This window comes from Aphanomyces invadans (assembly GCF_000520115.1).
Source record: "Aphanomyces invadans strain NJM9701 unplaced genomic scaffold supercont1.35, whole genome shotgun sequence".
NCBI classification, from domain to species: Eukaryota; Oomycota; class Saprolegniomycetes; order Saprolegniales; family Verrucalvaceae; genus Aphanomyces; species Aphanomyces invadans.
The window spans coordinates 210,000-222,019 of NW_008580180.1; the positions used below are offsets into that span (position 1 = coordinate 210,000).

Here is a 12,020-nt window from a genome sequence, read left to right on the forward strand (position 1 = left end):
AAGTCTAATTTCCAAGATGTATAAAGACGCTGTACTACTGACCGCCTGCATAACTTGTGATCGAGGACGGAACACCAATAGCGTGTATTTTGGCATGTCACCTCCATCATGGGAAGAGTACCTGTATATAAACATGTAAATATACAAAGTAACATGTTCAATTACTTTCATTTTTCGGCTACAACCTGCATTAACTTTCCCATCTCTAACAAGAGACGCGTAAGTTGCTCGTTTCGCTTAGTGTTCTCAGCCATTTGTGCCAAACGGAGCTTTTGTTCCTCTCTTTCAAACTCGAGTCGCTCCATTCTATACAAATGATCGTCAGAATGCTTTTTCTTCTCAAATTCGTGAAGTTCCTGTGTCACCGCATCTTGTTCTTCTCTTTTGGTGGCCACTGAACTCACGGACCGTTGACGCTTGGCTACCCACTGCTCTGCTTCAAGACACAGTTGGGACCCTGTGGACTCCAGAGAGTCGCGCCGTCTTTGCTCCTTGTCTTTCTTCGACTTCTTCAATTCTTCGGGCACCGCTCACCGGTCCACAAGGTCCTGGAATATTTGAACTTGTTAGTTGACTACCTCTTCGCTGCCGATGCCTCACAATCATTGCACCTTGTCAGTCGACTTGAATGCCTCCACCATCGACTCGTAATGGTCTCGTGCAGACCGGTACGGAATCTCGCATTTGAAAAGTGTGGCCAGGCTAGCTGCGATGACTTTCCATCTTGCAATGAATGTGCCGTACTCGCAGTCGTAGGGCTCGACGCGCACAACCTCGCGAAGCAAGGCCAGGCAAATGTCCGTGCTCCAAGCAAGCTGCTTGTGCATGGCTTTGCTCATCGTCAATCAATGTGTTCAGAGGTAGGTTGCCGAGGCGTGCAACCTGTCGCGGCACAATTTGATTGGCTTTGGGCACGAGTCCGCACTTTGCAGACTTCAGGGTGAAAAGTCTGTAGTCTACTCCACTTTTCGGACTTGTTTCGGTCCAAGTCTGCAGTCTTCGAAATTCGAAACGAAGTTTAAGTCTGAAAAGTGAGGAAACCAGACTTGCTAAACTCTTTATTACCTATCAGAGGTAGTACAATGGCTTTCCATAGAATACCCGCCTGTACGATTACACAACATTTTTCGAAATATCCCACATTAAGTCGAAGACGATATCAGGATTTACTCGACCAAATCTCGCATATTTTTCTGACCAATTTGGCCCCAGTCCTGTGCTCGAGTACTATAACATAATTCTGAATATCTTGAATTTGTCGAATTTTGCGATTTTATTTTGAGGGATTCGGACAGCTCACACCCAAGTCAGTTGACGTGGGTTTCGAGCAATGCCATTGGCGGAACCCAATGCAGCAAAGCTACTAGCAACAACCTAAAATCCACCGATATGATTGGCTCAAAACTCCTATTTCGAAGAAATGAGTCTTGTGATTGGCTAAAATGCCCAAGCACCGAAAGTCGAAATTCGTGCGACGAGAGGACAGCTCGTTCTGGCACGTGATCACGATGCCAATCGCGGCGCAGAGGAGCCTGCGGCTCGATGACACCATGAGTTCCTTTGCCGTACAGCACGACGTGACGAAGATTCTTGATGGTCTATATGTCGGTGGAAGAGGCGTCGTGGACGACCTGATGGCCATCCAGTCGCTTGGAATCACACATGTCGTCAATTGCACAGAAGACATTCCGAACTTCTTTGATGGTACATGCGCGATCTGGAGCAGCGATTATGTCTACATGAAGCATGTAGGCACGTTCTAATATACTCACATGTGGTAGATACGCTGGAGTACCTCCGCGTTCCTGTGCCAGACGATCCAGAGTCACCGATTGACGAGTACTTTCCGGTCGTTGTCCACTTTATTCGTACGTTTACGTCTCGAAATCTGCTTCTGGAGGTTGACAAGGCGACGTAGAGAATGCGAGGGACAAGGGCCAGACGTGTTTGGTACGCTCGACAACTTGTATCGATTCGTTGAAGCTATCCTGACGTAGGTTCATTGTTCGCATGGGATGAGTCGAAGCGCAACCTTTATTCTGGTGTACCTCATCGAGCGGCATGGCATGAGTGTGCTGGAAGCGTTGCAGTATACACGGACTTTGCGCCCCGTGATCTCGCCCAACGTTGGCTTTATGAGCAAATTGCTTGACCTGGAGCGCCACACCCATCAGCTGTGTAGTGTCGACCTGCAGAAGTATAGAAAGGATCGCTTTGCCGCGATCGAGGAGCTCGTCATGCTGTCACCCGCGAACGAAAGAGTGGTTGACGCGTAGGAGATGCTATTTATATCACGTTGTCCTGTGCCCGCGAGAATACCAGTTTTGAATATGAACAATGCCGGCATGAATGCTCGGCACGTCATCAGTCTGGGGTGCGTAGTTGTTTGAGCTCGTGCGCAGCGGTTCCATGCGCCGGGGAGTAAGTGAAGATGTCTGTTGTGGGCAATTTCTTGCCGACCTATGGATGCACCCTCGACCTACTTGTTCAACTCGAGGTTTTCAATCAGCATGGGAAGGTAGGTGACAGTCGTTGCATCACTGCAACCCAAACTCGGCGCCACGCCCTGAGACAAATCTTTCTTCCGTCGTTCACTTCATCTTCTCCCAAGATCATGATCACTCACCACACGAGAATCGTTGTCGTCATGCCCGTCCTTCTTGTCTTCTCCATCCAGCCGCCTGCGTCCGCCCGGCCCATGACTGGCCGCATCAAAGGTGGCGCGTTCGCCCGAGTCGACCTAGTTCAAAAATACCATAAACAGAGCTTGTGGAAGGTACTGTTTTATAATTAACTTATAATCTGTATGGATTAAATAGACATTTCAAAGCGAAGGGCTCTAGTTCATTTTTTAAGGTAAAAGGCTCAGTTCATTTGTAATTTCCTCGTGCTCACGTCACATACCACATCCGCTGGACGGTCGACGTGCCGCCGCCGTCGTGTGCCTAGATGATACGACGCGTAGGACTGAAGAACATCGAGGAATCCGACGAAGGAGAGCCCACGAGCGCGACGTCTTTCTCCCCAATCATGTCGCCGCTACCTGTAGTTGTCAACGAGCAACAATATCGCGGCACATCCTCGACGCAAGATGAATCCACGCAGCGTCGTCGTGCCCGTGAACACAACCCTCTTGCAGATTCCATTGCGCCGTGTATGGAATCGCCATGCACATCGCCTGCGGTGCCGCGTCTGTACTCGGTTACACATAGCAGTTCGGAAGATATCCTTCTCGTGACAGACAAAGGAGTGCGAATCCAGCACGGCCCAATGTCGTTGTCGGGTGAAAACCCTGGCGCCAATACGCACGACGAACTCTCTCCCGAAGAAGAAAACATCAACCACAACTCTACACGGTCGTCGTGGTCGTATCACGACCACCAGCTCCGCATAAACAAAGATGACCCATCGCCACGACCCCTCACACCGGTTCATTCAGAACACCTCAGCGCATCAAACGTCCAGCGTCGACGAAACACGAAGGCCCGTAGCACGCCGGAAGGATCGTTTGCGTCCCTGTTACGGAACTCGTTCTTCGCGTTTCGATTGATCTCGTCGAGCCTGGTGTTGGTCGTAGTCGCGACAGCATGCGTCGTTCTGCATGAGATTGCTCCATCCACGCACCATTGGTGCGCCAACTTGGCCGACGCCACGAAATACTCGCACGTCGTGGCCATTTCGACCCTGGCAAATGCGATTCTCGTGATTCCGGCGCTCCTGCCTTCGTATTGTGGGCTCTACCGCGTCTCGAAAGCGCGCAAAGTCATTCGCCGTCCCTTTCTTCAAGTCTGCGAGATTGTCGTCGTCGGCCAGCTTGTTGTGTACATCATCCAGTTCCTCTTGTGGGCGTTCAAAATGTTCCAAGTGCCGACATGTCCGGCCGAAGTATTTGCGCCGTCGGACACCCTCACGCGCGTCGTGATATACCTCAAGCTGTGGTCGATCCTGCCGTGCGGTCTACTCATATGGTGGCAGGTCACTATGTTTTGCCTCTTTCGCACGCACCTCAAGCTCCAAATCGGCTCGGCCAACGACTCGCGTCACTCGGCCAACCTCAAAGGCTGGCTCAAACGGTACATCTTGTTCCCGATACCCTTTCCTTTCGGCCCATGAATGGCAACTTACCACGTTTTTTGTTGTGGGGATGCGACAGGCTGTTCACGTTGCCGTCGTTTGGCCGGCGGAATAAAATTATCCGACAGCTGCGCACCGACCTCTTCAAAGCGGCTATGACCGGCGACCTCCCTCTCGCCGAATCGTTGCTCACCCGGGCCGAGCAACTCCTCGGTCGGGAATTCGCCGTCCGAAAGCTCTACCACGGTACACCAGAGTGACTGCGTGTTGAGTGCCTTTGTGCCCGTGTGCAATTCCATGCTATTACAAGCTGGAATCGCACGTGACTGTCCACCGCATGCATAGAACCACGATTGTGGCTGTGGTCGTTTGCCACGTCGCGCAAGAACCCGCTGCATGTGGCTGTGGCCCGTGGTGACTGCGCCATGATTGAGCTCTTTTTGAAGTTTCGATTCGACGTCAACGCGCTGGACAAAGTCGCCCGTGTGAATTTCAACTTTGGGCTGTTCTTCAAGTGGACGAGGTTGTTGGTACGAACATCCCCCATGTTCTCTCGTCGAATGTACATGTAGCACGTCGGTGACATGATCCTCCTCAGGTGACGACACAAGATTATCTGCAAGGGGTCAACGAGTGGGTGTTTCTGAGCGTGCTGGTGCCGCCTCTCCATGTCGCGGTCCAGCAGGGCCAGATTGAAGCCGTCCGAACACTGCTCAAGCACCACGCGAACGTCAACACGCTCCCACGCGCATCGTTCTACTGGCAGGCTGCCGTGAAACCTGCGATATTCTTTGCCGACCACGTGCAGGTTGACTTCGACGTCTACTCCACAACATCGACTCAGCCGTCATGACGTTACTTGCCTCGTGGTTTGTAGGTGATGAAATTGCTGCTGGCCCACCAGACGAACCACTTGTACGTGGCGACGCAAGGTGCTTCCGTCATGACGCCACTGGTATGGAAAGGTTGCTCGACCGTCCTCGCTTCATAACTCCGCATCACGTTTCTTCTGAACGTTGTACGTGTGCCCGATTGTAGCAACGCAATGTCTTGACTTTCCGAACGGCGCAGTCAACACTGTTGGAAGAGCACGGATCCGACGTCGCGCTCACGCCTCTGCATGCAGCCGCTGCCTCCAACAACGCAGCGAAACTCGACGCGTTCTTGCGGCGAGGGGTCGACCCCGACACGTTGGGTGAGCTCGTGACTGGGATATACAAACGGACGGCATTGCATTGGGCCGCCATCTCGGGCAGTGCCGCGTGTGTTCTTCGGCTCCTCGCGCACAAAGCCAACCCGGAAGCAAAAGACCGCGACGGTCGAACACCATTGCACTGGGCTGCCCGCAACAACCACCTCGAGGTGGTCCAAGTGCTATTGATGCAAGGGCAGGCGAATCCGAACACTCTAGACTACGACGGATCGCCCGTGCTCTACTTTGCCGCTGGAGCAGAAGGCGTGAGTGCCAAAGTCGTGTCTGCGCTGGTCGAAGCTGGCGCGAACCTTGCGTACACAGACGCCCAAGGCAACACTCCGCTCCACATTGCCCTCATCAATGAAAACCGAACAACTGCTGTGTCGTTGCTCCGCAACGGCGCCGACATCACAGCCACCAACATGGAAGGCCGCCGCGCCGTCGATTGCACCACGTCTACAGAGCTCCAGTTTGCCGTGAAAAAGGAAGCTGGCGCTCGCGACGTGATGATTAGTTACACCCACGCGCACTCGTCGTTGGCCAAAGGCGTGCGCGACTACTTGTCTGAACATGCACGCATGACGTGCTGGATGGATACAATGGATCCATCCGGGATCGGCGGCGGAGCTGTCTGGCGCGAAGAAATCGCCCGCGGCATCTTCCACGCCAAGGTCGTGGTCGCCGTCGTCTGCGATGGATATTCTCGATCCGAGTGGTGTTTGAAAGAATTGGCGTTCGCACGGCTCGCTCGAACTCCTGGTACGAGCTCCACCTGTATGATTTGCAAAAAATGCTCATGGACGGTGATGGTGTAGCGGTCGTTCTGGTCGTGGACCGCCATGGCATGTCAAGCGACGTCGAGCGCTATGTGCCGCCTGAGCATATCCTCCCGTTCGAATCTTTTGATCCGAAGAATCCCGTGATCCCTGACCACGTCTTGACCGTCATCCGCCAAGCTATGCACACCAAGCAGTCGAATGCAGTCGTTGCACTACCTTCGCTGCAGTCGTCCCCGCCATCGCCGCAGATGCAGCCGTTGGCTCCTCCGCCGTCGTCTACGACAACGACATGTTCCAATTCCGTGCACCATGCAAGTCCACATATTCGTACCGGCAACGCAACCACCGACAACCCGATCGTGTTTGTGTGCTACACCACGCGAGAGACGTCGATGCTCGAGCGCATCGTGGACGCGCTGCCCACCCGTGGATACGCGGCACGGTTGGCGTCTGCCCCGATTGCGGCGCTGGATTTCCAAGACGACTGGGACGCCACGTCGATGGATGTTGCGTCGTCGGTCGTGGTAGTCCTGGGGCAGACGTGGAGCCAAGACGAAGCCGCACTCGACGGACTCAAGCGGTTGCTGAGTCGAGCTGCACGATGCATGACGCACGTCGTTCCTGTCGTCGAGGGCGGCCAATGCCTCGACTTTTCCAGGTTGTACAGTCTCTCTCGGACACTCTGGTTTCCGTTTGTGGATGGCGTCGACTGTCACTTGAGTTTCGATCACTTGATGGCGGAGCTCATGTTGGAATTGCCCGTCATGGCGTTCGCGCCAACTGGGAAAGCCGCCAAATCCAGTCACGGCGGCGACACGTCCATCCATTTCTACACCGACACGGCCGACAACGACGGCGACGTCCATGGAGCAGGGAGGTCCATCTTCAATCTCGACAGAGTCTAACGTCTCCACGATAAAGTCGTACCATCCGTCGCGGTCGTTCCCACCATGGTTCGTTTGTGGCGCCATGTAGCAGACACTTGCCACGAGCTCGCGTCGTCCCTTTCGGTGTCCAAAAACACTTGAGATCGCCAACGTCGCGGCTGCATGAACACCTTTGTGAAAGGTCCGTCGGTGAGAGTGTGGACGAGAACGACGCGGGTTGCCAGAAAAGCAGGTCATGTGCATGCCGCCAGCGTGAATCGCCCATTTTTCCTCGTGCAGGTCGACGCGGGAATGGCGGCACGAGGTGGTGGGGAATGCCTTGTGCGCCGCGCAGCCACGAGGCAATCCCGTTCTGGATGAAAACAACGTGGATTGATGTCTCGATTGAGCCACTTGGTGGCGTTGTACGACGACGAGAGTCCAGGTTGGCCGTCCACATCGTCATGCCACCGGCGGCGGTCTTGAAGAACTTCGCCCACGACGACATGACTTGGCGGGATGGGCCAGGGCCATCATTGCAACCTTTGCCGATGCAAATGCCCATCGCGAGCTTGTCGGCAGGGACAACGGTCGGCCATCTCAACATGACTTTGCCCGATTGCAGCGCTTTGTTCATACATTTTGTACGGCAGCTGTGTATCATATCAGACTCGAGTCCGATATCCTCCACCCAGAGATCGATGCCTACGTGGGCATGGGGCGCAAAGTAGTCGGCGACATTGTAACCATGACGTTGATCCAGTCGGTCAGGTTGGCCAGCTCGGACATGTAGCACCGCATGGCCGGGGGGCTTGGGGCAGAACGCTTCGACTTCGTGTCGTAGGTTAATCGTTGGGCGGTGACTTCATCGGTTTGAAAAGCAGGCGCATTGTACGCGAGGACTTGGCTGCCGGCACTTCATTTTCTTCGTCAAGGTCGATCCCGTCCAATTTGAACTTGTCGATCCATGCCATCGTTGTCGTCACGAACGCGGCATACTTGGTGATCTTCAGCAACTCGAACCGAGCGCCGCCGATGCTCCCAAGAACGTACATGCACGTCAAGGAACCCATCTCGAGGGAGGACAGGATGGGACTGACTTGCGCCACGCGCCAATGCACTTTTGAATTTTCGCATCTGGCCTCAGGAACGTTTGGTTGACCAGCCCCCTTTGCACTTCGGAAAACGCAAGCATGATGTGTGTTACGCCATGCTGCAGCTGTGTCTAGAAAGGACGAAGCACGGCGCTGAGAGAGAACGCCGTACCAATTCACTGCCATCCTCTTCGGTGTACCAGAACTGAACAATGCGCTTGCCTGGTGCGACGGGAGCGCACGTCAACGAACGGTCTTTGTAGCCCTCGCGAACGGCGTTCAACGGTATGTCGGTGGTCGCGACCACGCCAGAAGAGTTTACGAGACTGCTGGCGGGCACACTGGTCGTAGTCGGCGCAGGGATTGTCGTGTTCGCAGAAACCTTTGAGGCTTCCGTCGACGACGAGCTATTGGAGCCGAACGCGCCGGTCCCGAACAGCACTGCGATCCCGGCCTCAACCACGACCACTACTTTACAACAGCGAATGTGACGCTAGGATCAGGCAGAGGGATGCATGCTCCGGCCACCAAAGTCATGACCTTCTTCATGCGGAAATATGTACTCCGGGGTTGGCAGTAGTTTGTGGCATGCGAGCCGAGTTCGGCGCTCGCGGGCATCTGCGTTACATTGTCGGTCGATTCAAGCGCGTTAGGCAGAAATGCATTTGATTGGCCGATGAAACGTTTGGTGCGTTTTGATTGGTGGTCGAAAAGTGTCGTCGCGCTGGAGGGATCACCTTTGTTCTGGTCGACCGCAACCCAAGCAACGCGATCGTTTCGTCGGTTCGCTCGACGACTGGAGTACGTTCGCAGCTGGGAGGTTACAGCACAAGAGCGATGGGGCATTGGCGTGAAAGACCTGGCGCCAAGAGGCCGTGGTGGACTTGGTCGCACAGCGTGGAATTCATCTGTTTGTGCCACGTTGACACGTCATCATCGGCAGCTCACGGCCGCGATTTCTGCATGAAGATTGCGGTTCAAGGCAGACGCTCCCCATATCGTGACGTTTTATCACGGAAGGTTTGGGATGCGGTGGTGCCCACGGCTAATGGTCGGGGTCCTGCAAGGATACAGCAATAGATCCTTACCTAGGTGGCATCGAGTGCGGTATGGCACTTCCAGTTTCGATCCTTCACTCGGCGCCATCCACTCCAAGACTGTCATCGGTGGCGCTTTCCATTGGTCTCTCTTTACTCGCTACCGCTCTCTGCTTGCAAATACGCTTCCAACAGGTCGAGGAAGGTCGCATTGGACGCGCGAAAGATGAGTTCCGACAACTTGGTGGGATTTTCGTCGCTGAGTGTGAACGGCGCTCGTTCGTCGAAATGCAAGCTCTCGATGAGCGCCAACACTTCTGCCGTACTCGAGTCATCACGCCGAGGGTTCAGCAGAAGCTTGGCGTTGGCGAAGCTCTTGTACTGCGTCGTTGCGCCGTCCTCGGTCTGTTCAATGTCGATCCTGCCGCCAAAGTCCATTACAACGGCGTCCTTGACCACGAGTCGTACCATCCAAAGAGATCGCTGACAAAGCTGTCCTCGTCGAACGGATCCGCTTCGTCGTCCAACACGGTGCGGAACACCATGCGAAAGTGGTTCCCATGCACGAGTTGTTTCTTCAGTATGACGCATGATTCGACCTTGGTCGGGCCGTCGACGGCTTGGAAGGCGACGCGAATAAACACTGTGTCTTGATCGATCGCAAACGACTACGCGTCCAACGTAAAACATTGCTGCGCTCGATGAAATATCGTACATGCACGCGGGAAGGCAGGTTCGACGACTTGGCATTGGCATGGATGTGGTTCAGAGCCTTCCACGCGGCGTTTGCTACGGCGTACGTAGGATTTGGAAAATGCACGCACGTCATGCCTTCGACAAACAAGTCGGGCCCGGTCGACCGACTCGGCCGCACGATGAACGTCTTGTCCGTGGCACACATGAGTCCTGTCGTGATCATTTCGCTTTCAATCATGTCCAGCTGCCGATTTGCGATCAGGTGGATGGCAGCCAGGCGCTTCTCTGCGTGGGCACTGAGCTTGAGCACTCGCCACTTGTCGTCGTCCATCTTTATGATCTACGCGAGCGCGACGCTTGAATGAATTTCTGCGCCGGGTTCGAGTACCATGCTCCGAGGTTTCTTGCACACGATGGCTTCCAGTTCTAGAGACAATTGGTGCTGTTCCTTCACAGCTGCACGGAGTTCTTCGTTCTCCCTCAGCACCTTGAGCATGAGTTCGAGTTGGTTACGTGCAATCTGCTCCCACTTGCGCTCGCTGCGTGACAATGTCGTCGCGCGTTCACGCCGTCGTTGCTCGAGATCTTGGACTGCCTTTTCCAACTCGGCCTTTGTCTCATGGAGCGACAGGAGCTCCGTCCGATATGTGCGGGTTCGACGTCGCCGCTTGGGCCCGGAACTTGGTGGGTCAGATGACGTCGAGTCGTGGTCCACGCTCGTCGACAGGATCTCGTCGAAGATCGAGTCGTCGACAGGTGGAAGGAAGTCAAACTCATGGCAATGCACAGGATCGCTCCAAGGATTGCTCGGATTCCAGCTCATCGCCGCAGTGCGCGGGTTAGATGCAAAGTGAATTAACAGTAAATCCTAGCGAATATATTTGGAAATTTTCAAGATTATCTTCCCAGTAGTTTCCTTTATCGACGTGACTTCATGACCATCTTTCCAATACACCATAAATATTCAGCGTTGAGAATAGTTTCCTCGGCATATCAAAGAATCTTTTCATAATGGAATGGAATCCTCACCAACCATTCAAACATTCTCGAGTTTGCTGCTGCCATATTGCTGTATTAGAGAAGTTAAGTGGCAGCGAACATAGATGCATTCAAAGCCTGCCCGTCTTGTTCATGCCGTGCTGACTTCGATGGATTTGATATTTTGGATCCTTGTCATTTTCACAAATATCCTTTCCAACTAATTCGTATGTCGAGCTAGAATTCTATTTGCACAAACGAGTACCTCTTGACTTGGAGTTAGTATACTTGATTTAATGCTGGAGGGGTGCAACATTCATTTGCAATATCACGCATCGATGTCGCGGGTGTCCCAACCGCCGCTGATGCTTGGCGAACGGCCACCGCCGCCCCATGGTGGAGACGGAAACATGAGCTTTCGTCAGGTTCCTTACGTGAGCGTGTATGCACGCGTGGAGAAGGGCGCCGCGGTCCGCAAACACCTTCGCAAGTACCTCGAGTCGAGCGCCGCCTCGCACGCTGCCATGTCCCAACACTTGCTCAACGACGCGCACGTGGCGTCGATGCAGCCGGACGAAATATCCAAGACGTGCATGGACGACGTGTTTCGCATGCTGCACAAGTATAACCATACTGTTGGGACGAAAAGCCTGGAGGTCAGCAAGACGCTAATGGATCTCGCCGCGCCGCTCGACAACTCGGGCAAGTTGCGCAAGTGGAACAAAGACACATACAATCTCGTACACTACCCCTCTATTCCCGACTCTCGTTTCGATGGTGTGACGTCCTATTGCTTGCGTAGATTCAAAAATGCGTCCAGGATGTCACGGCCGCGGACAAGAAGATGGTCCGACTCCATGCGTGCACCCCGTTCATGAACCTCACGTTCTCCGTGTCGTCATTCTTGCACAGGAACGAGCAATTGCTCGGCGCGCTAAGGCCATCGAAGATCACATGCACTGGCAACGTGTTGTTGAAGCCAACAAAGCGACTCTGACAACTCAACCGACCAACCAGGACTGCATGCGCGCCGTTAATACCTCCCAGAGTAAGTCACTCGTACTAGATCGTCGGAACTTCCTTTCCTCACGTGGCCATAGCTCGGGCCAGCGCCGCTGCTGAAGACTTGCGCGCAGCTTGCCAAGAGTACGACGACGCCAAGTCTGCGCTGCACAGCGCTATCGAACACCGCGACGACATGGTGGAAGGCGCAACGGAAGCGAGTCAGATGGCCGAAGACGACCGGCTGGAAACCACGACATTGATTTTGCAACAGTTTGTCCAAGTACGTACACACCTAC

General features: G+C 54.1%; 6 protein-coding genes across 11 annotated transcripts; 3 read left to right on the top strand and 3 right to left on the bottom strand.

The window, feature by feature from the left end:
• Positions 1-308: 308 nt before the first annotated feature.
• On the bottom strand, positions 309-839 carry H310_11951 (the record flags this gene model as incomplete). Of its 2 annotated transcripts, none has more annotated exons than XM_008878836.1 (2): positions 309-548; positions 612-839. In XM_008878836.1, the coding sequence occupies 2 exons, from the start codon at positions 837-839 to the stop codon at positions 531-533; spliced, it is 246 nt and encodes an 81-aa protein (XP_008877058.1). In that variant the 3' UTR covers positions 309-530. The 2 variants fall into 2 exon arrangements, with proteins under 2 accessions (XP_008877058.1, XP_008877057.1); XM_008878835.1 differs by having other exon boundaries at positions 601-839.
• A 588-nt stretch (positions 840-1,427) lies between these two features.
• Positions 1,428-2,835, top strand: H310_11952. 2 transcript variants are annotated; one of them, XM_008878838.1, is made up of 5 exons: positions 1,428-1,704; positions 1,782-1,868; positions 1,919-1,950; positions 1,998-2,776; positions 2,820-2,835. In XM_008878838.1, exons 1-4 carry the CDS (start codon positions 1,443-1,445, stop codon positions 2,274-2,276), a joined length of 660 nt encoding a protein of 219 aa, XP_008877060.1. In that variant the 5' UTR covers positions 1,428-1,442; the 3' UTR covers positions 2,277-2,776; positions 2,820-2,835. The 2 variants fall into 2 exon arrangements, with proteins under 2 accessions (XP_008877060.1, XP_008877059.1); XM_008878837.1 differs by having other exon boundaries at positions 1,428-1,868.
• A 49-nt stretch (positions 2,836-2,884) lies between these two features.
• H310_11953 lies at positions 2,885-8,017 on the top strand. 2 transcript variants are annotated; one of them, XM_008878840.1, is made up of 7 exons: positions 2,885-4,073; positions 4,154-4,320; positions 4,420-4,604; positions 4,673-4,882; positions 4,952-5,029; positions 5,113-6,028; positions 6,085-8,017. In XM_008878840.1, exons 1-7 carry the CDS (start codon positions 2,950-2,952, stop codon positions 6,951-6,953), a joined length of 3,549 nt encoding a protein of 1,182 aa, XP_008877062.1. In that variant the 5' UTR covers positions 2,885-2,949; the 3' UTR covers positions 6,954-8,017. The 2 variants fall into 2 exon arrangements, with proteins under 2 accessions (XP_008877062.1, XP_008877061.1); XM_008878839.1 differs by having other exon boundaries at positions 5,113-8,017.
• On the bottom strand, positions 7,760-7,969 carry H310_11954 (hypothetical protein; the record flags this gene model as incomplete). Its single annotated transcript, XM_008878841.1, has 1 exon — positions 7,760-7,969. The coding sequence occupies one exon, from the start codon at positions 7,967-7,969 to the stop codon at positions 7,760-7,762; it is 210 nt and encodes a 69-aa protein (XP_008877063.1).
• A 965-nt stretch (positions 8,018-8,982) lies between the features above and the next one.
• On the bottom strand, positions 8,983-10,611 carry H310_11955 (hypothetical protein). 3 transcript variants are annotated; one of them, XM_008878842.1, is made up of 5 exons: positions 10,130-10,611; positions 9,877-10,081; positions 9,761-9,834; positions 9,514-9,713; positions 8,983-9,466 (listed from the first exon to the last, which is right to left on the bottom strand). In XM_008878842.1, the coding sequence occupies exons 1-5, from the start codon at positions 10,562-10,564 to the stop codon at positions 9,199-9,201; spliced, it is 1,182 nt and encodes a 393-aa protein (XP_008877064.1). In that variant the 5' UTR covers positions 10,565-10,611; the 3' UTR covers positions 8,983-9,198. The 3 variants fall into 3 exon arrangements, with proteins under 3 accessions (XP_008877064.1, XP_008877066.1, XP_008877065.1); XM_008878844.1 differs by having other exon boundaries at positions 9,761-10,081; XM_008878843.1 differs by having other exon boundaries at positions 8,983-9,713; positions 9,761-10,081.
• Positions 10,612-11,057: 446 nt separating this feature from the next.
• H310_11956 (hypothetical protein) lies at positions 11,058-11,716 on the top strand (the record flags this gene model as incomplete). The annotated part of the gene is made up of 2 exons (XM_008878845.1): positions 11,058-11,459; positions 11,522-11,716. 2 exons carry the CDS (start codon positions 11,058-11,060, stop codon positions 11,714-11,716), a joined length of 597 nt encoding a protein of 198 aa, XP_008877067.1.
• Positions 11,717-12,020: the final 304 nt, after the last annotated feature.